Below are 22,929 nucleotides of genomic sequence, written 5' to 3'. Positions count from 1 at the left end.
TACTTATACTTATACTTTCTCTTTATTTCAGGCTCTTAGATCAATAATGGTCTCAGACCTTAGAATGCAATGTTTGTGGTTCCTTTAAGTTCATTGTAAGAGTTCAAACATACCTTTCTTATATTAATTATTGAATGTAATAAGCACAGTGACTTTCTTCCATGCATTCTGGAGATTTACATTTCCTGTGCTATTTGGGTTCAGCAGTGTCTCCGGTCTTAAAATACAACATCTATTACTCACCACAAATGGTAAATACAGAGCCATTACTGATCGGGTTCCCACGACAAATATGACATAAAATATTATTCTTGTAGCCTCACTAAAATGTTGCTGACCAGTGGAAAGCATGTGTTGAATCTTATGTCTCACGATTAGACATAGCAATACCAACTACCTCATTGCTCTACCAATGTAAGATTGAAGATGGCTGATGTTTATTATTTATGATAACGTTTTGGTGATACATGATATGGGATCAAGGATGATGACTGAATGAATTAATACATTTCATACATATTCATGCAATATTAAAGGTAGTGTAAGTGATTTTCTTTGGTTAAAATAAGTTTTAAAAAGCTCTATATTGTGATAGTACTCTATATTGCTATAGAGTGTTTGTTCAGTAACAGGAGTCTCCATGTCTCTCCAGCTTTAAAAAATTAAGCTCATAAATAGCTACTCTCTCTTGATTGGCTGAAATGTTGTCACCTACCTGAAAATGTATTTTCTGTTTATTAGAGAGTTGGAGAGACAAGGATACCCTTGCTGTTACTGAACAAACACTCTATGGCAATGATAACTATCAGAAAGTGGTTTAACCTTTTAACAAAAAACTTTTCGTTTTAACCAAAATATATCACTTACACGCTTTATTATGTATCCCACCGCAGTTCTATAGGAAAGCCCTGCTGTGATTGGCCAGTAGTCGTTGTGATTGACAGTTCTCGTTTTTGCGACCAGTCATTAGTCCTACACAATCTCAAACCCTCACCCTAAACCTAACCTCCCACGGGGCAGCACACCTAAACCTATACCATGTCTAACCAATGACTAGTCTAAACTAAGTATGCACCCCCCTAAACCTAACCCGAACGGCCTAACCTCAGTAAAACTATGCCTTCCCGGGAGCTAATCAGACACATGGTGAGGCGGGTCTACCCTAGAACGTTGGTGGGATTCATAATCACGCCACTTACACTACCTTTAACCGCTTTCAACCTGGCACGCCTATTTGCGGTTTCCAAAATGATTTTATTTATTTTCCCAAAATATAGCTGATGTACAACGTGTCACACTGCAATGCATTGTGAGCTTGTAAATCGGCTAGTTTGGCTTTTTCTAAGTTATTGATGTTAATGAACGTAATAATTATTCATCACCCATGAGCAGTGAACAATATCCAGTGTTTTTTCCCTAAAAACTCAATGTGATTTTGTAGTTAAAAGTCTTAAAATTTGTCTTCTAACCCACATCTGTGGATATTGAGCGATTAGAATTCATCGTGATTTCCCTCTAAATGGATCAATTAGCAACTTTGATCAGCATGCCATATGCTTGACTACATGAATAAATTAAAATATGTATTGTATCCAGGAGTCTATGAAGTTATCTATGAAACTTTCAGTTCAGTTTAATCTGCAACATATTTTATATGTAGTGGAGGTCCTGCATATCTCTCTCTCCTGCATCTCTCTCTCTCTCTCTCTCTCTCTCTCTCTCTCTCTCTCTCTCTCTCTGCTAAGTGGTCCTTGGCCTAAAACACATTGAAGACCCCTGTATTATTATTGGCTCAAGGAGACTGGAGAAAATCATATAAATAATGATAAATTATCAATGTCGGATTCTGAAATATTTCACTTTCGCTATTAGTTTGTTAAACGCAATAGACTTCCATCCCACAAAACCTTTGTCACAGGGAACTAGCAGCCACTTGTAAATGGATGTTTTGCATTGTGTGTTCCATTTATAATTTGTCTGCAGCATTTATAAGTATAATTAAATTCAACCTTCATTAAGTTCCCTCTGATTAGATTATATTTCACATCCCCACCCCAGTGCACAGTTGCTTAGCCTTAGACTGTTGCTATTTCCAGAGAGCACACACATTCTTGTTTGCTGTCTGCTATAAGAAGAAGGACCACCATCAATGATTTATTTCACATTGCAAAGGTCATCTCAAAGAGTCACAATTTATGTCTATGACACACACACGATGGCTTATAAAACTATGTTTCATAAGCTGCCTCATACAGTTCCCATAGCTTTCATATTCCTGTTTATTAGTTTCCATACAATTACATTTCCTGTAAATTTATCCATTAACTCAGAGAGTGTACAAATGGAACCAAATGGACCCATATACCGTAGGTCCATTTGTATCAGTTAAATGAACACTTTATAGGATTTTACTGTGTAATGTACCCACCCACAGCACAGTAAGTGTTCCTATAGTACCGATTTGCGCATCTTAAAAATAAATGGTAAGCTCTGAGGCTTTGTAATACCAGTGGAAGAAAGGGAAAAGAACGTCATGACAAAGGATTCTGCCTCTGAGATGCACCAGATTAGCCTATCACAGGCCTGAGGCGTGCATGGTGGAACTCTCTTTTGATGAGTCACAACATCATCAGTGTATATATCATAGTCACTGATGAAAGGTGGATCATTGTTTTTGAGGCAGTACAGTATGGGCTGTGTCTTCTCTATTTGCTCTGTCTTGAACTGATAAGCATCACTCAGTTTAGATATTTATGTAGTAGGGTGCCTGGTGGCTCAGCCAATTAATGCACCATTAACCATTATGCTCCTTGTTAGCACGAGGACCCGGGTTCAAATCTGACCACCAACTTATCTTGCATGTTTCTCCTCTCTCTGTGCCCTTGGATTCCTACACTCACTGAAAAAAATAGAAAAACAATACTCATTGCTTACTACAGTAGTTGATATCAAGTTAGACACCTGCAAGGCTGCAACTGTTCAAATGTCTTTGAGAACACCTAAACTATGGTCATTATTTGCACAATGCCTTGAAGGGCAGTAAGCAGAATCATATACAGTAACCCCCTTTCAAACTAGTCCATCAAAATAGTCCATGATCTACAATCTCATGTAGATTGGCTATTTTTACCGAGGGCCGTTGTGTCGTGCAGTTAGCAGTACGGAATCTCCTTCCATGTGACAACACAGTGTCACTGTGTATTGGTTTACAAACCAAGTGCAAAAGTAAGTAAAAAAGTAATAAAATGCTTGTCAGAGAGGAACTCATGACCCTGGTGGGAATCATAAGCCCATGGGGAGTTGAGAGAGCCACACAGCAGAGGATGTTGAATTAACCAACCATAACAAATGCTCTCTGTGATATTAATATTAGTATGGCTACGTGAGGCTTTACCCCAGGCATAATGAATGAAATGAATTGCATTTTTATAGCGCTTTTCCAAGTGCTCAAAGCGCTTTACAATGGTTCATTCATTCATACATTGGGATTTGGGAGGTGAAGCGGCGAACAGTCTACGCCAGCGTCCTCACTTCCCACATTCACACATCAATGGTGGCAAGCTTACACCGACCGACTCATTGGAGGCAGTGTAGGGTTTAGTGTCTTGCCCAAGGACACTTCGACATGTGGACAGGAGGAGCCGGGATTCGAACCGCCGACACAGGGATCATTGGACGACCTGTTCTACCTCCTGAGCCACAGCCACCCTGCAAGGCATGACCATATTGTCATTCCTTGTGACATCACGTGACATCATCAAGGATGGAGATCCCTGATGTCATCTGCCACCAACTGTACATCTGACCTCAAACCTCAAATCCTTAGATCTCCATGGAGCTGGCCTGTTCTGAAGTTCCTTCCCCGTCCATCCTTCCTCTTCGATGGCTCCCTTTTGACTGATACCTGTCCATTTAAACTCTAGACGGGCCTGCCCCAAAGTTATTAGTGCAGCCACGCCCGGCAGCCGGCGAAAGACTTAGCCTTGCGGAGACCAAAAGCATAATTGGGGTGCCGCCCCACTAGTTCACAGAGTAAGAGTACATATCGTGCAGGCGCTTCACTGCGTGTCATCCCCAAACCACCCACATAAATACAAACGAAATAAAAAGAATGCATGAAATTTAAAAGAAGAATAAAAAATAAAAAAATATTATGCAAAGTTGATCGAGTGAAGTCTCTAGGTCGTCCTCAGACGAACCCTCCATCGTCGCTTCCAGTCATCCCGGTTCTCCATACATCTGGCTAGCTCGTTAAGTACGGCACGCAGCATTCTGGTGTAGCACCCATCTAGAGACTTCTGGCTCTAAACTTCAGGGTTGGCTTCAGGGTTCAGCATTCACTGCCGTATAGGAGAACAATATACGTTTCACAACAAACAGTTTGTTGAAGAAAATGAGTTTTCTTCGACGGGTGGCTGGCATCTCCCTTAGAGATAGGGTGAGAAGTTCAGTCACGCGAGAGAGACTCAGAGTAGAGTCGCTGCTTCTTCGCCTGGAAAGGAGCCAGCTTAGGTGGTTCGGGCATTAAGACTAAGAAGAAATTCATTGGGGGAAACACATAAAGTACACACAAAGTGTATAAAAAAATCACACCTGTGTGAAGTGAAGGGCGCTCTTATCATCGTACATGAATCATCATGAATCATCTCATACTGGTCAATCAGAATGCCTGTTGTCTGTGATTGGTTAGCTGATTTGCTCATTTGCATATGACGTAAATTTCCCCTTCAATGTCAATGGCGTTTAATGTTTTGATGTCATTTCTCCGTTCATCGTCAATGGCAAAACTTGAGATGGGCGGGGACACTTATTGACCATAGGTAAGAGTAGGAACGAAGATTGCTCGGTAGACAGAGAGCTTTGCCTTCTGGCTCAGCTATCTTTTCATCACAACAGTGCAGTACAGCGACTGCAATACCACCCTGCCGCTCTGATTCTCCGGCTGATCTCCTTCTCCGTCCTGCCCTCACTCGTGAACAAGACCCCGACATACTTGAACTCCTTCACAATTGGGCCACTGAGAGAAAGGGAGTGTGGTGTGGAGTTGCAAGTCAATGTAAAAGCACATAGAAAATACCTTATTCATTTCAAAACATCTTTGACGTAAATACCCTGGTTGGATTTTTACAAAGCACTATGCACAAGAAAATAGAAAACATAAAGAAACTAGCAACTGTTTGTTGTGAAACGTATGACAGAAACAAAGATGTAGGCTAACTATTGAGCCGCTTTGAATAAGTGACAAGCACAAGGGACAAAAAGCATATGAGAGCATTCATAGTGCAAAAAGGGGAACATCCAACTAGCAGCAGTCAAACAAAAGAAACATGTTTGGCCTCCATCAGGGCCAAAATATGTTCATTGTTTGACTGTTGCGCTATGCATTAATATAAGCATTTAAGGTATTTAATGAGTGCATTCTTCATGTTTAAGCCTCTGCACCCGTTATGAATTATGATTATGTGCCAATCCTTTGCTCGGAAACTCAAAGCACTATACAGTATACTGTGTAGCCTTGTCAAAACCAAGATAATGTAAAACTTCCTATGTCCTTGACCTAGTAGAGTGTAAGGCTCAATCCCAATTCCCCCCTTCGTCCTGGCCCTTAGCCCTTGCCCTTGCTTATGCGCGTTCACGTGAGGGGGAAGGGTTATCTCAATTGTCTTTGGTTCGAGGGGTAGGGCTAAGGGCGAGGGGTAGAATCCCCTTCGTTTGAAGGGATATCTCGACGGGACTTCAAACGGAGCAACATCACTGAGTGCTGAAAGGCGGACGAGGTAAGAAGCCTTTTATGTCCTTTATTATGGAAAAATATTATAATAACCAATATTATTTGAATGTATTAACAATCTGCATCGCCAAAAATATCGCAATCTCTAGCAAATGTTAACGTTACCTCACGTGAACTAACGATATGATACGGCGTTGCATTCATACAACGTTACCCATCAGCATCAGTCCGACCCCCCAGACCACGATATGTCAACATTCTGCAGTTTTGGAGCTCTTAAAAGCCGTGAAATAGCCTACTGTACCTACATAACGCTGGCTACTCGCTGCAGTGATAGCTATGGTTTTTATCATGACCAATGTTACGCTAATCCCCACAAGTTGCAAAACTTACATAACTAATTAGCAATGGTGTTGTTTTTTCCCCCAGGCAAACCAGCTATGGAAACAGATTGCAAGCTGCTGTACAGACTGTACATTGGATGGAGATGAATCACGATGGCATTTTCATTGATAGAAAATGACTCTGTTCTTAATGATATTAAAAACAATGAACAGTGGCCACAGCCCCTTCTTTCTATACTGTAAATTGTTTTTCCTTTTTCTAACCCTGTATAATATATCTTATTCTGTACCCATGCTATACAAACTGTTAATACAATAATAATCAATGAATCAGGTACAACTGAGCAGGTGTCAGAATGAGCTATATCTAGCTGAATTACATTCTGCATGGTGGGCTACCAACATGAGACAAAATTACAATATATTTATTTCATCATAACCACAGCAATGTTATATTTACGTTCCATCTCTACTGCTTAAATCAAATGGAAAGTAGTTTCCAAAGTGGGTTATGGGCTAAATGATAGTTTGTACACTCTCAGAGTTAATTAACATTGATTTTACAATATAAATTGGGGGTCCTAGAGACAGAAATGCCATCAAAGTTTGGGGACCACTGGCCTGTAGTGAGCTTGCAGATCAGCTATCAATATCTACAAGGGACGTTCAATATTTAGGGACGTTCCAATTCCTAGGGGGATGATTTATCTCCCTACCCCTTGACACTCATTATGTAGGGACAAGGGGAAGGGGCAAGGGCTGAGGGGTAGGGTTAAAAAAGGAATTGGGAAAGGGCCTAAGTTCTCTTCATGACACCACAGCCAAGCTGTGTAGCTCTTTTTAGTCAGACAGTGTATGATTGAATGAGGACCATAGGCCTATAGTAGGGGCTTCGCCCCCTAGTGGTCGGTTTGCAATGAAACCATAGGCATTTTAAGCTCCTGGCAGCTCCATCGTGGACGCCATCTGGAAAACGATGCCTTTCTAGATGTTTGTTTTTCATAAGAATTTAGTATGTTATTTAGTATTTAGTATTTAGTACTGGACCCTCATCTGGTTTGACAGACAGGTGTGTGTGCCGTCAGGGTGGTGTGTGACAATCCGGTTGAAGTATACCATGGTACGGCGGCGGCGGACGGGCCCGGGAGAACAATAACGCGACACGAGACAGTATCACGCTAAAAGGTTCACAAGTTTATTATACACATACTGGAAATATATAGCTGGATCCTAATGACGTAACCAACAACCCTTGAGACATAACAACCACTTACTGCAGCAAGCTGACCTTGCTGTCTGAGATGTCACCAGTAGCTATAGTATGCTACAGTTCATTCAGTACACAACATTATCAAGTACACTGTGCTCTCACGTACAAGTACACAGCCATGGGCCATGCAGATTATAACACCCACTAGTAACATAATCCAAAATCAATCAATCAATTATTTGGGGTTTCAACCATATACTGACATATAACTATCTAATAGTGGTTTCATTGCAAACCGACCACTATGGGGCGAGCCAAATTAGTTTGCGATGGTTTTTGAAAACCTTATGCCCATACCCATCACCATGCCAAAATTCAAAAAGTAGTTACCAAGTGCATAATTGTTATGATTTTTTACATATTCAATCCCAGTTTATAGGCATTTTAGCTCATTTTAGCCACCGTGGACGCCATCTTGAAAATGATGCCTGTCTGGTTGTTATTTAGCACACCCAATAGTAACAGAATCCCAAGAAATCTCTTTTATCAATTATTTTGGTTTTCAACCATACCATACCTGTCTAATATTTGAGTCTGTGTAAACACACCACTAGGGGGAGCTCCCAATACGTTTGCACAGCTTTTGCCAGAATTCTAAAACTAGTCACCAAAAGCCAAAATCTTTACAAGTGCGACCCCAGCTAATAGTCTTATAGGACTGTGGAGTTGTGTAGTTTATCCAAAATGCATGCATTGACATAATTACATTATTCTCTTCTTTTATTGCATTGTTTATTATTTGTAAATAATCACCTAAAAACTATTCTGTCAAATATAACGTTATCTCCTCAGGATTTTCTCCTTGATGGTGAATTTCAGTGACACCTTAAGCTCCTAGAGTTCATCTAAACATGGAGAAACACAAACAGCAGAGAATGCATTGAGGTGTGTGTGTGTGTGTGTGTGTGTGTGTGTGTGTGTGTGTGTGTGTGTGTGTGTGTGTGTGTGTGTGTGTGTGTGTGTGTGTGCGCGCACATGTGTGCGAGTGTGCGTGCATGTGTGCGTGTGTCTGAGCGGTAACTGACATACTGACAGATAAAAGGAGGTCTGTCAAACCGGGTGCTGTGGACAGTGATAAAGTACATCAATAATTGGGAGCTTGATCTTAGAGGTTAGTATGTGCGCATGTCTGTGCGCGCACGAGAGTGAGTAAAGTGTGTGTGTGTGTGTGTGTGTGTGTGTGTGTGTGTGTGTGTGTGTGTGTGTGTGTGTGTGTGTGTGTAATTGAGCAGTTGTGAAGGTATAGAATGTAAGCCAGTCTCCTCAGGAACTATGGCTGTGGTCCAGAAGCAAGATGTGGGGGGTTGGGGTTAGGGGGTCGGGGCCTTGTGTAGGGGAGTAGATGAGGAGGCCAGACTGAAATTGGATACGATCGATAGCCTGGACAGGGCGAGCTAAGGAAGAATTGTGGTGTCTCTGTAATGGGAGATTTGTCAGAGGAGCTCGGATTGCTAACAATGAGGATTTGCTGGAGGAGCAAAGTTTCTACCAGGAAAGAGTATGTCCACTCTCCAGTGCTGATAGATGTGATTACTGTACCAAGACATGCCAGTGGTTTAATAGCAGCAACACAGATAAGAGTTACAGAATAAATGATTATTTCTTTCCCTCATGCGAGGGACAACAATAAGGGCGGGTGTCCCATGCCCTCAGTACAAGTGGGCTCTAAGAGGCCCTTACAAGCTGCTCAAATATTTTCACAGCCTAATTTAGGCCTATTGTCAGGTTTGCCTCCCAGCACTGGGAATATTTACAGCAACTTGGTATACAGGGAAAAAGGAGGGGACTAAGTATAGACCCCTGGAGGACACCGGTCTAACAGAACATACATTTTCAGGTAGGTGACAAAATGTCAGCCAATCAGGAGAGTAAATATTTTACGGGGGCCAGTTTCGAATTGCAGCCGTCCGTAGGTGCCCTTCTCTCTCCCTTTATAAGCACTGTCAATAGTGAGAAAAAGGCTGAGGGTAATGATTGGTTATTTGACAGAAAGCCAGGAAGATCATTGTAGTCTCAAATAATGTCTCTCTTTCATTATGCTGTGCATTAATGTCCATTACAACATTTACGCTTCACCTTCCACACTGAAGTCTCTTGATGCAGTTCATCACTTCTCTGTGGTTTATTACTGGTGATGGGTCTCATCATTGAATTTCAAATGGAAAAAACTGGGTTGGCTGCCTCTCCATTCGAAGAGATCACACTCATCAAAGAGTATTTTATTTATTCATAAGGCCTTTGTGTGGCAAGCTCCCAATGTATTTGCATTCACTTTTAAGTTTTAGTGCTATATAGGATACGTATCAGACACGCACACAGAGTACACACATTTTCTAACACACATTAAACACTTTTTATTAGTGAGTTGTGAAAGAGCACTTTCACCTTTTATGCTCCTATAGCTTCAGTACCCTCTGAAACTGGATCATCTGGACTCCATAGAGATCAACGTGCTACTTGGAGATGCATTGCATATGAACTGCACCTGCTTCAAGTAGCAGTCTGCCCCTGTGATGTTAAAAGATAATTCCATACTAGATACTCAATTAATTGCATTGAATTGAATGGGGCTATGGGGTGTTGTGCTAATTCGCTTATTTCCATCGCTCAAAAATCTTTTTTTGGTATATATCCCCTCTTCATAATGTAAATAGTATCCCAAGCGGCACACTTTACTACTTATTTCGATGGAAATAAGCGAATTAGCACAAAAGCCCAACCCCCATTGAGGGCTTATGGTAGGGGAAATAGCCAATAATGCACTTTTGCACAAAATAACACCTGGACCTCTTTGGTGGGGACATAACAACTATAGGTAAATAACGGTAAGAAATCCTTCTAGCATGGAATTCTCCTTTAAGTGATTTTTTTTGTTGTTTTTACAGTTTGTTTTTTGTTTGTAGGCCTACCATTTGTAACTGCAGTTGTATTTTTGTAGATACTGTAATCGGCATATCCATGTAAAAGAGAGCCTGCTCTCAGTGGTCTACCCTGGAAAAATAAGTTAATATTGATGAATGAAGTGATTGGATAAAATTGGTATTGCAACCTGAAATGTATTTCCCGTTTACTAAAGAGGTGGAGAAATTAACAAACAAGCTAATCAATAGCAATGATTACTATGGCAATATAGAGCTCACTCATTCTTGAGATGAGGGACAAAAGTGGAAAAAACATGTCCCACACAAAAGAGCCTTATTTATGTTAAAAATAAATTAATTCATAAAAATAAAAGCACTTGCAAAGTTAAATGTAATACAGTTGTGTATTATTATGCCATTAATTTAATTGTCTCCACCAGGCCGAAGGCATGTGGGGAGAGTATGTTTTGCACTCCGTCCGTCCGTCCGTCCGTCCGTCCGTCCGTCCGTGTGTGTGTGTGTGTGTGTCCGTGTGTGTGTCCGTCCGTGACGAGCTAATCTCGGCCACCGTTAACCCGGTCGATGCCAAATTTTGCACACACACTCCCTGGATGCCAACGATGAACCTCTGCCCCAAACTTTCCAGAACGGCCTGTTATAGCGCCACCAGGAGGCCGCTTTGTGCAAAACAGGTTTTTGCACAGCACACCTACAGATTTTGTCCAAACATCACGCAAATTGGTACACAGTCTCTCTAGAGCCATTCAACCAAACCGGTCTTTCAGATTTCTCACACTCCATCCTGATTGGTTAAGATTGGCTTCCAAAGTTCACAGGAGTGCTCAGTTTCAAACAAAATGCTGCAAATCATGAACACATCGCGTGATTTCCGTGAAATTGTGCACCCACATTCCCACTAGGCCGAGGACAAAATGCCACATGAACAATTTCAACTCAGCCTCAAGGTGGCGCTATAACTGGCCAAAAAGTGTTTTTACCTCTAACTGCACGGATCTGTGGATAACCTGGTGGAGACCTGTGCCCAGAAGGGCACTTTTTCTAGTTATAATTGTTTTCATATGCCATCTGAATTAGTTAAAAGCAGGCACTGTACCCAAAAACGCCTGTATTTAGCCTGTCCCCAGCAAGTGGTCACAATTTCAAACTGCTAGAAAAGTGTCTAATACTGTCACAATCACATAAATATACATACTAAATTAAAGTAGATTGTCAACAACATAGCAAACAATATACACAGTTAATTTTAATTTAGGTTAATTCAGGTTTTTTAAAAGTCTTAAATTAATCAGAAAATATTGTCGACAGATTTAGCCTGAAGACTCCTTCCAAGTCCCGTTTATATTTGTTGCAACAGTGGAGCACCTGGTCTGACAAGCATTCAATTGTTTGATATTTTAAACAAACAATGTTGATATCAATGAGGTCACAGCTTTTACATGTCAACTCCGTCAGGAGTTGACATGTAATTCCATGTAATTCCAAAATAATGTTTATATTTTAACAAATGAAGCAAAAACAAAATGGCTACATTGTACTACAGAGGGTTAAGATGAAAACAAATGACATTTTGTCAACTCCGTCAGACGTCAACTCCGTCAGGTTTTGTGTCTGATGGAGTTGACATGTATCTGACGGAGTTGACAAAAGTGTTCCTAAAACAATAAAATGATAGTTTTTGAATAATGGGACGTATTCTAATTTGGCACACAGTTAGAGCATGCCTTAAGGAACATTTTTGGCTATAGGGCAATCACAGATTTGTCTCGTGGTGACCATGGCAGCCATTTTCCAAAATTGCCGCCACCTGATGTTATTTTACAATAACTCAAGTTCTACACCACCTAGGATCTTGATTCTAGTGTCAGTTGTATTATGTAGGATTAGTCACCAGAATCAAGATCCTAGGTGGTGTAGAACTTGAGTTATTGGGAAATAACAGAAAGTTGGCGGCCATTTTGAAAAATGTCTACCATGGTCACAGGACAAATCTAAATAGTACCAATGTATCCCACATCCTTGAAAATGTATGATTAGTCACCAGAATCAAGATCCTAGGTGGTGTAGAACTTGAGTTATTGTAAAATAACAGCAGGTGGCGGCCATTTTGAAAATGGCTGCCATGGTCACAGGGCCAATATAAATAGTACCACTGTATTCCTCATCCTTGAAAATGTGGGATTAGTCACCAGAATCAAGATCCTAGATGGTCTAGAACCTAAATCAGTTAAACTTGTCAACTCCGTCAGATGTTCGTCAACTCCGTCAGACGTTCGTCCTGTGATGTTTTTGTTAATTTCCAAAGAAATAGAAAATTCGATGTTAAATCTTTTGTGCTTATGTATTGAAACACCAACTGAAATGATACGTAATGATGATTTTTTTTTTTTTTACATGGTTTTCATGTTATAATATTGAAAATAAAGGTTGAAATGACGGATTTGAGAAATTGGATATTTCATAATAGTGTGATATTGGAACAAAACAATATTAAAAGAATTGTATTACTTAACTTGATTACTGAAAGCCATTATAAGATAACTGAGGACTTTATATTATTGTTGAAATTATCAAATTCAATTAAAAGGGATTTTAGTGTGTCTGACGGAGTTGACATGAATCAGGTATTAAGTGCATAAATGTCCCATTTTAGAAAGAAATGTTACGCGAAAAACCTGTTCCTTCTCAAGATTGGTAGTTGAGACCTGTGTCTACAAATACATCTATTTGATTTGAATGTATCTTAAAAAAAAAAGAAATCTAGTTTGAAAAAAGTTTTGTCCCTTATCTCAAGAATGGGTGAGCTATTTTACACTTACTTTAACAAACAAACAAAAACCACATAGGCTACCGTTCTTTTACTTTGGCTACTTTGAGAATATTTTGATGCCAATACTTTTGTATTTTGACTCAGAACTTTTACCCTGTGGTTACCCTTAGGGCCGATTCATACTCCTATTTTAGAGCCGAATAAAAGTCGGTTCGGTGCTGAAGAGCCTACAATTTGACGTCATTTGAGGTTCGGGGGGGCGGGTACCGTCCTAAAGTCGGCTCTTCGGTGCTACTGAAAATTTCTGACGAGCCGAAATCATTTCGGCACTACAGCGCCGAAACAGCGGTAAAATAGGAGTATGAATCGGCCCTAAGTCTTCAGTCATCAGCGCTTTCAGCTGCAGCCTGTATTGGGTGGTTAACATGTACTGTAGGTCCATCTGCTGGCAGCTTGCAGATGAAATCCCCAAATGTTGACATCTGTTTGCCAGGCGCCAGCATTCATACTGTAGTGTAGATCCACATTACTAGCATTGCAGTTCTGCCCCTATATATATGATATAATTATATATCATCGGTGACTGGGGGAAACCATGTATGTCCAAAACCATTCCTTTTTGTTATTAGGCTATTATTATTATTTGATTGAAATCATGACAATAGCCATACACTTGTTGTTGAAGTATAGTGCATCATCAATTTAGAAAAACTATGAGGTTTATGACTGACAGCAACAATGTCTGCTGATTACTGGATACCAAATACCAAATGTTATAGCTAGGCCTACTGTACCACTGTTATGTTTTATAACGACATTATAGTTGCACATTGCTGACCTGGTAAGACAGGGTTGTTCATATGTCCCCCTTTTTCCCCCTAGTTCCTTAACTTTTTAAGCAATCAAACTGAACTGAGTGGTGCTGTACTGTACTGTACTGTACTGTACTGTACTGTACTGTACTGTACTGTACTGTACTGTACTGTACTGTACTGTACTGTACTGTACTGTACTGTACTGTACTGTACTGTACTCCTCCCTGGCCTGTGTGTGTGTGTGTGTGTGTGTGTGTGTGTGTGTGTGTGTGTGTGTGTGTGTGTGTGTGTGTGTGTGTGTGTGTGTGTGTGTGTGTGTGACGTGTGTGTGTGTGTGTGTGTGTGTGTGTGTGTGTGTGTGTGCAACAGTGACACTTGGTGGTCAACAAACGCTATTTCCGTACTCGGACAGACACGACCCACCCAGCCAGCCAGGGACACACATTGCTGTCTATAGGAGTGGCTATAGCACCACTCAAAAATACAAAGGGTCTCAACCATTACTCAATGGCTCTGGTCTCAGCCACCGCGGTGGATATTTTGACAGGAAATACGTAAGCTGCGACCATGAGACCTGTTCCTGGATTCGTCTATAGGAGACAACGGAAACGTGGGAGAAATCTCATCAACCGCCGATGCCGTTAAGTATTTTTAATTTCTCCCACATTTCCGTTGTCTCCTATAGCTGCTTTATGCATCTTTGAAACATCTCACCAACACTCAAGCGGCGCGCCGCTCAGTGTGAACGGAGGGTATGTACATCTGCATCCCAACGAGAGTGGAATAACCGATTAGGGACCCTGGGGTACCGACGTCCAAACTTCAGAAAAGGTAAACTAGGGTTCCGAAAGGGGCTAGTTTACGACTTAACATCCAATAAATGTGTGTTCATTACGAAACATTCACTGTTAAATAAAAATAGCAAAATATAGGAATCAATTTTGACAATGCCTGAATTTCCCCGCTATATAGCAGAACATTTGTCAAAGTTCACCCATTCAGACTTGAGACCGATGATACAAATGCCTAAATTCGAGGTGGACTGGAACTAGCCCTAGAACGGCTCTTGTTGTTACATACAGTATGTACAGTATTTCACATACAGAGCCATAGAACACACAGGTTAATTTCAGTTCGGGTTCTAAATGGGTGGCCTAAATGTGATGAATGCTCCGTTTGTACTCACCCATTAAATTATTCCAAAGACGTGGTGTGAAAAATGGTCCTCTAGTTTTATATCCATGTGAAAGTTCTGGCACAAAACGCGTATTTAGTGAATTATCTCCACTTTTTCAAGAGATGCATCGATCAATCGATTGATCGATGATCGATTGATCATCGATCAATAATCGATGAACTGATTTTACAAATACGTCCTGTTTACCGCAGACGTCATCACCAATTGTCGTCCGTGTGCATCTCTTGAAAAAGTGGAGATAATTCACTAAATACGCGTTTTGTGCCAGAACTTTCACATGGATATAAAACTAGATGACCATATTTCACTCCACGTCTTTGGAATAATTTAATGGGTGAGTACAAACGGAGCATTTATCACATTTATGCCGCACATTTTCAATTCGACCAGGACCAGGTCAAGCCATCTATGCCTGAGATACATGAAAATTTACGAAGTATAATTAAATGATCACAGGCATTCTAGGTCTAGACTGGAACTAATGTCTGGTGATGTGGTTACTAAATCAGTGGTTCTCAAACTTTTTCATTCCAAGGACCACCACATTCATATGTATTTGGCCACGGACCCCAACCAAAAAATGTTTTGTGCCACAGACCACCAGAATCAGATTTGTGTTATATAAAAATAAAAAATGTTTAACATTTTGACTACCTACAGACGTGGTACTACACAATCCGGTTCACTAGGGGGCGCTATGTTCATATACGTTGCTTTTCGAGCCTCCTGGCCAACAACAACAAAAAGAAGAGTACACTTCCGGCTCATTGTCGGAGTTGTGTAAGAAAAGCAGACGGTCGTGCTGTTCGTCTTTACAGCAAAGTAATTAGTTGAAATAATTCAATTAGGATCTGGATGTTTTCGATATTTATAGATAAAATACAAATCTACATATAAAGAGGTAAGGTACGTACACACAATCGTTGCTCTTTGTGATATTAGGTGCTTGCTAATGTTAGCTGTGAATTTGATAAGCTAGGTAGTTGTAGTCAGAAGGCCTCGCCTGTGTTACGGGATATAAGTTACAACAATATACAATGTAAATGATATGTTTTTTTTTGTCGTATTTATGTAATGTTTACATTGATTGCCTCTAGCGACATTAGCTGCACTACTAGTTGTAACAACACCGGGAATATACGTGATTGTTGTTGCTGTGCGGTCTCCGAGGCTACTGTGCAAACATTAGCCACCTAGCTAGCGTAGCTGTCTGGTGCTGCCTTAAAATTAAATAGGACCAACGGACAAAACGGTTTACTGATGCAGCCCTCAAAGTTCCGTAAAAAAGTAGTGTACACTATTAATAATAATTCAATTGCGGACTTTGGGACTATATATGTTTTGATTGATTGATTTTTGTAAATGTTTATTTCACAGTATGCAAATGGTACATCATCCGGATTTCAGGTGTACTGATACACCTGAAATCATCATATATACAGTTAATATGTGTGTGTTAGGCACAGTGACCTACTTGGTTTTGAAAACCAACCAAATGCTGTTTTCATGCTCAGACACAGCCAGGCAATAGGCACACAGAAAGCTACTTAATGAAGTGGTTGCACCACTTAAAAAGGGCCTACATGTTTCACTTCAGCCTACATTGTAGGCTGAAGTGTGTGTAGGGGGGGGGGGGGGAACTCAACTTAATTTACAGGGGCCAGTTTCGAATGGCAGCCGTCCGTATGTGCTCTTTGAGAGCGGTTTTGAAAGAGTCAAGGGATTCACATGTCTTAATGGCTGTTGGCAATGGTAGGGCTTTCCACATTTCAGTGGCATAGGCGTGGAATGAATTTAATCACTTGTTTGAGCCGAATCTGGGTTGCATGCAGCCATGCACATGGTTTGTTGAACTCACTCTGGTGTTGTGAGTGTGGACTTGGTTGACATTAAGGAAGTATTTGAAGGTACATGGGTATCTTGTAGACTAGACCCATTGTAAGATGCTGTACTCTGGTCGTCAACCCTAAGCCCACCCATCTTCAACCGCTTATCCATAGTCGGGTCGTGGGGGCAACAGCTCCTCGGGAGCGGATGATATCGCTACGTCATGTTGTAGTATTGTTTGGTAGTCAGCAATCTTCCGGAACATCCTTTTCCCTCAAACCGATTTTTCTCAAAAAAAAAGCTACAGCCACGCTACGAGAGCTTTTATTGCTATTCTTCCGGTTTGAGGGAAAAGGAAGTTCGGTTTGATTGTTCCTGCCTGATGACTACAAAACAATACTACAACATGACGTAACAATATCATCCGCTCCTGACCGGATCATACAGCACTTTTGGAACAGAGACCAGGCTTTCCTCCGAGGTGGAAAGCCTGGTGAGGCGAGGTTACCTTTGAGGTGCTGTGGTACCAAGAGCGAGCCAGTGACACTCAGTCTCAATTTTCATTTCGTTTCACTTCATTATTCAGAGTGAAAGCCCTCCCCACAGCAGTTTATGGGATGGGCGTTGTCAAAGCGTCAGTCTTCGGTGATTGGTTCATACCAACCAATCAGAATAGTTGGAAAGCAGATGACATTGTCAATCATAACCCGTTTGTTAACCAAACAAACCACAGCCAACGAGCGCTACTAGCATGTGAACAAAAGCGGTAAACTATGTCGGATGATGATGTTTATAAAACCTGTCGTTTCTGTAAAGAAACTATTTATCATACGCCGATTTAATAGCCAGATTGATACGGTCGTGAGTCACCTCAGTGGGGCAGCCATGTTTGTTGTCTGACGCTTTCGAGTGACTGGGCTGATGGCCAATCAGCTGCCGTGATCGGATTTCCGAAAGACACTAACAGACTCCAGACCTGAATCGCCAGAACATATTTTCTTAATGGGCGTGGCTAGCGATTCAGGGCTGGAGCCAGGCTAACTAAGAGCAGTGATGTAAATACTAAATAGGTTTCCAATGTAAAGAGTCCCGGGATGCAGGGATGGTCTTTTAGATGAGTCTCAGGGACATTTTATCCCACTTCAACGACGTTAGGAATCATATTTTAACTTGCAGCATTTAACTACCATTTCATTTTATATGGATAAAATGTGTTTATATTCATGTAGAAAACAGAAAAATAAGTGATTATTATAACTAAAGCTAGCAAAATAAACTGGAATAAAAAACGCAGAAGTCGTTTTATTGCGTCCCTTAACTATAAACTGCGTTTTGGGACGCAAAATGCACCCTATTTTAATCTCTGCAAGAGGTGCATGCATAGTTGAAGAAACCTTGTATATACAGCTCCATCTCAATGAATTAGAATATTGTGTGAAGGTTCATTTTCTTCCGTAATATAATTCAAAAAGTGAAACTTTTATATATTCTCAATTCATTGTGCATAAAGTGAAGTATTTAAAACCTTTTTTTGTTTTAGTCTTGATGATTATGGCGTACAGCTCATGAAAATGTCTCAAAAAATTAGAATATTTTACGAGACCACTAAAAAAAAGATTTTTTTTAAACGAGAAATGTCGACCATTTGAAAAGTATATTAATGTATGCAGTCAATACTTGGTCTGGGCTACTTTTGAACAAATTATTTCATCAATGGGGCGTAGCATGGAGGTGATCAGCCTGTGGCACTGTTGAGGTGTTATGGAAGCCCAGGTTTGCTTGATAACAGTCGTAAATTAATTTGTATTGTTGTCTCACACCTTCCTCTTGACAATACAACATAGATTCTCTGTGTGGTTCAGCTCAGGCCAGTTGGCTTATTTTAATAATTTTAAGTTGATTGTGTATTTATTTCTTGGTCCGGCTCCTCGTTGCAGATGTCAGACGACCTGGTGAAGCAGTTGAGCAGCTATAAAGCACAACTACAGCAAGTAGAAGCTGCCTTATCAACCGACCAAGACAATGAGGACCTCCTCAAACTCCAGAAAGACTTACAGGTGTGTGTTTGTTTGTAATTCCATTCGAGCTCAGACACGCACCCTCTGTAGACATTTTTAAATCTCAACTCAAGACTCACCTCTTCACTCTTGCTTTTAGTTGAGTTTTATTTGTTTTTATTTGTTTTTATTTATTTTATGTTCTTATATTCAATTTTGTTCTATCATTTTAACTACTTGTGTTTTATTGTATTATATTTTTATTTTTATTTTTGTGTCCTGCCTTATGAAGCACTTTGAACTGCATTTATGTATGAAAGGTGCTATACAAATAAAGTTTATTATTATTATTAATACTAATATACTACTGAGGACCACATGTCCCTACAACTATAGTAGAATATGAGAAATGGACGTTGTGAGGACCATTTCCCTGGTCCTCACACGCACATTTGTTTTATGGTTAAAAAAAATACTCTGCGTTTACAATTAGAGATTTTGTTTAGGATTACATATTTAGAAGTTAGGTTTAAGGATTAGAGAATAGTTATGCTAGATGTAGTTGCTCACTACTGTTGACAAATATCAGACACATTGTGGCATGTAGATATGCTATTTTTAGGCTTTAGGCCTTTGGTTCCCAACCTTTTTATACTGAAGTACCACCTCAGAAACTATTTGGTACCACCATAATAACTGATGTTAAAATACAGGCTTTTCTCCTGTTTTGGGCGACTCCTCTGTGTACCACCAGAGGGGGGACTCGAGTACCACCACTGTTACTAGTACCAGTGGTTGGGAACCTCTGCTTTAGGCTATCGGCAGCCCTCTGCTGTTTGTTTCTTTTGAATTTGCCTCTGGGGCAGACGCGCCAGTTTTCATTCCACTAATGTAATGTAACGTTCTAAATGCACCTGTTGACAGATTCAGGAAACTGTTCTTGAGACACAAGTAGTAATGCAAACCTGAGTGAGTGGGAGAGATTCAGAGAACCTTGGTAAAAATTACTTTCTGGAAGCATATTGTACACAGTATGACTAAAACATGCTGATGAATAGTCAACAACCTTTTTTGGGCTGGATTTCATCCTCAGGAAGTCATTGAGTTGACAAAGGACCTCCTGACCTCGCAGCCCTCTGATGGCGCTTCCAGTGCCAACAGCTCAGATGCAGCTCCCCTCAAACACAACTGGAAAGTGGGGAACACATGCATGGCTGTGTGGACTCAGGATGGACAGTGAGTGTCACTAACCTCTTCTCTCTGGGGGAAAAAACACTGCATGCATTGCAGCCAACTTAGCCTTGGACACTGTTATTTGCCATAGAAAGACACAAATAAATAATTATTGTATTCATATCTTCCAATGTTCAATGCCAAAAACACTTATTAAATCGCTAATCACAATCATTTGTGTGACAATCGTCAAGTAACGTGTCATAATCGTGCCAGCCATACATAGCTCTCAACACATACATGCAAACCCATGAAATTTTGTATATTGATAGATATATATAAATATATATATATATATATATATATATATATATATATATATATATATATAGGGCTGGATTCTGCGACTTTTACTCACCTGCTTACAGACGTGATTCTTTAACAGGTTGTATGAGGCTGAGATTGAGGAGATAGATGGAGAGAACGGCACAGCAGCCGTCACCTTCAGTGGCTACGGCAACGCTGAGGTGATCCCACTGCAGAACCTCAAGCCGCTAGAAGAGGGGAAACGGCATGATGGCGATGGAAGTGGACAACCCAAATCCAGGTAATAAGACCACCAAACAAGGCCCTTGGTCATTGTATACATTACCTTAAATCATACACACAGTACCACCATCTTAAACATGGCGTCATAAACATGACTTCATGTTTATGTCCGTTTTGTTGTGTAAAACTATAGTCTTTATACTGTATGTTGTTGTGATCACTAATCTCATCTCACATTTGTCAATAATAACGTGGTTCTGGATGTTGTCATAGATAATTGTCAAGATTGAAGTGCCCCAACCATTTCCTTTCTTTGTTTGTGCTTTTGCAGGAAAGAGCAAATAGCAGATCAGAGAGAGTACAAGAAGAAGAAGGCACAGAAAAAAGTGGCAAGAATGAAGGAGTTGGAGGCGGAGAGAGAGGACCAAAAGTCCAAGTGGCAAACTTTCAACAATAAGGCTTACTCGAAGAACAAGAAAGGACAGGTAACTGTCTCCGTTCTTTGTATGGCTCAGCTTATTCGAGTATAAGTGTTGGAAACCATTGAAAATGGACGAAGTGCTCCTTTTTAAATCAGAAAATACCCTATTTTCCAGAAGTAACCGATTTCTTGTAGCAAATGGCGTTCGATTGTTCTGCTTCAGAGCTGGAGGTAGCAGAGACTAAAATGTGGGATTCTCTCTGGGAGTAACAAAGATTGATAGGATCAGGAACGAGTACATCAGAGGGACAGCAGATGTTTTGGAGAGATAGCCATAGAGGCCAGGCCTAGACACATACAGAGGAGGTATAGTGAGTATATGGGTAGAAGGATGTTTAGGTTGGAACTGCCAGGCAGGAGGACTAGAAAAAGACCAAAGAAGATTTATGGATGTACTGTAGTGAAAGAGGACATGAAGTTAGTTGGGCACATGATTCGCTGTGGCGACCCCTGAAGGTAAAAGCCAAAAGGAAAAGGTGTAACTAAGAAATACATCATAACCGGAGTGGGCTGTAGCTTGTGTAGTGTTTCTAATTCATTCAGTTCACGTAATTCATAAAGGTCCATTATAACGACATTTCTCTTGAATCCCGCAGGTAAAAAGGAGCATATTTGCATCTCCAGAGAGCGTCAACGGTAAAGTGGGAGTAGGAACGTGTGGCATTGCAGACAAGCCTATGACCCAGTATCACGATACGTCAAAATACAATGTCAGGCATCTGATGCCACAGTGACCGAATATGTTCTGTAAATATTACTTATCCCTTCTGTATACCAGCTTGCCATTGTGTTTATATATGAGATTTAACGTCAAGTTGCTCAAGTAAAGAAAGGCTTTAAAATGGATTGCTTGCAACTCCATTGGTTGACTTACTAGAGCAGTTTTCTTATATAGATAGAACTGAATTGGCCCCCACAATAGAATGTTGTATAAAAACAGCACATGTTTAGTCATAGTATTCAGTCTGGTTCATTTTTTGGTTATCACAGAAAACAAATACCTGCTATGATTTGTATTTAACATAAACAAAATACTTGTTTGTGTTAGGATTTGAATTGATGGCAGGTTGAACTGGTTTTTAAATCTTGTCCAGTTCCGTTACGTTTTGTTATATGAAAATTTTAAAGCAAATCTCACAGTGCTATATTTACGTTTCCTTTTTGTATATTTACCAGTGAAATAAACATTGTTTTGGGTTTGTTTTTGAAATATGTTTTTGTTCTGCCTCCATTTTTTGCCCTTATGTGTACCCTGATAATATCAGACTGAAGCAAGAAGCCTCACTCAGTGGAGTGTTGGTCTATGGGCTGGAACCTGGCACTAGCCATCAGTTCCTGTAGGTGGCAGCAAAGCTTCATAACTCAAACTACTGCCAACAGTTGCGCATCAATGCACACAGTACTATTTCTAATCAATATTGGGGATGAAGTCTACTTTGCTGACAGATACAATTATATAATGTCTTATTTGAGATGTAATGTTTTAATTCGGAATGAATACAAGTAAATGCTGTACAGTGTCGATATAAAATGAAAGTTGCATGGAACATTTACATTTTCTGAATAAAATGTCATTCATTGTTTGTGATGACGCAGGAAAACCCCGCCCGTATGTGTTTGGTATCTGCTCTCAATAAGGAATCTCCTGTATTGACTGAACATCTGCACATTGATCCATTTATTGGCTTAAAAAAAATGTTTTTTTAATATTGAGTATATATTGATGGTCTTCATTGTACTGGAATAATGTGTCAAATTGGACATATCCATAAAGTCATTTGTGGACAGGATATGTACAGAATATATGTCTGTGTGTGTAGATATTTTGTAGCCCTATTAGACCTTAATTGCCAAATGTTCAATCGTTTTAATTGTGTAGGGCAGGCTATCTAATA

General features: G+C 40.3%; 1 protein-coding gene across 2 annotated transcripts; it reads left to right on the top strand.

Annotated features, from left to right (window-relative positions):
• The first annotated feature begins 15,770 nt into the window (after nt 1-15,770).
• On the top strand, nt 15,771-22,247 carry smndc1 (survival motor neuron domain containing 1). Of its 2 annotated transcripts, none has more exons than XM_083774536.1 (6): nt 15,771-15,908; nt 18,772-18,891; nt 19,925-20,067; nt 20,450-20,611; nt 20,885-21,038; nt 21,631-22,247. In XM_083774536.1, exons 2-6 carry the CDS (start codon nt 18,772-18,774, stop codon nt 21,766-21,768), a joined length of 717 nt encoding a protein of 238 aa, XP_083630662.1. In that variant the 5' UTR covers nt 15,771-15,908; the 3' UTR covers nt 21,769-22,247. The 2 variants fall into 2 exon arrangements, with proteins under 2 accessions (XP_083630662.1, XP_083630661.1); XM_083774535.1 differs by having other exon boundaries at nt 15,771-15,913.
• Nucleotides 22,248-22,929: the final 682 nt, after the last annotated feature.

This window comes from Protomyctophum parallelum, assembly GCF_964188405.1.
Source record: "Protomyctophum parallelum genome assembly, chromosome: 10".
Lineage (NCBI taxonomy): Eukaryota > Metazoa > Chordata > Actinopteri > Myctophiformes > Myctophidae > Protomyctophum > Protomyctophum parallelum.
This window is presented reverse-complemented; position numbering and strand designations above follow the sequence as displayed.

What these genes read in the sequence shown, in the direction of transcription:
- smndc1 (XM_083774536.1), top strand. Translation starts at nt 18,772, where the DNA reads ATGTCAGACGACCTGGTGAAGCAGTTGAGCAGCTATAAAGCACAACTA. An exon ending in AACTCCAGAAAGACTTACAG is followed by an intron (nt 18,892 to 19,924) that starts GTGTGTGTTTGT and finishes TTTCATCCTCAG; the next exon opens with GAAGTCATTGAGTTGACAAA. An exon ending in AGTGGACAACCCAAATCCAG is followed by an intron (nt 20,612 to 20,884) that starts GTAATAAGACCA and finishes GTGCTTTTGCAG; the next exon opens with GAAAGAGCAAATAGCAGATC.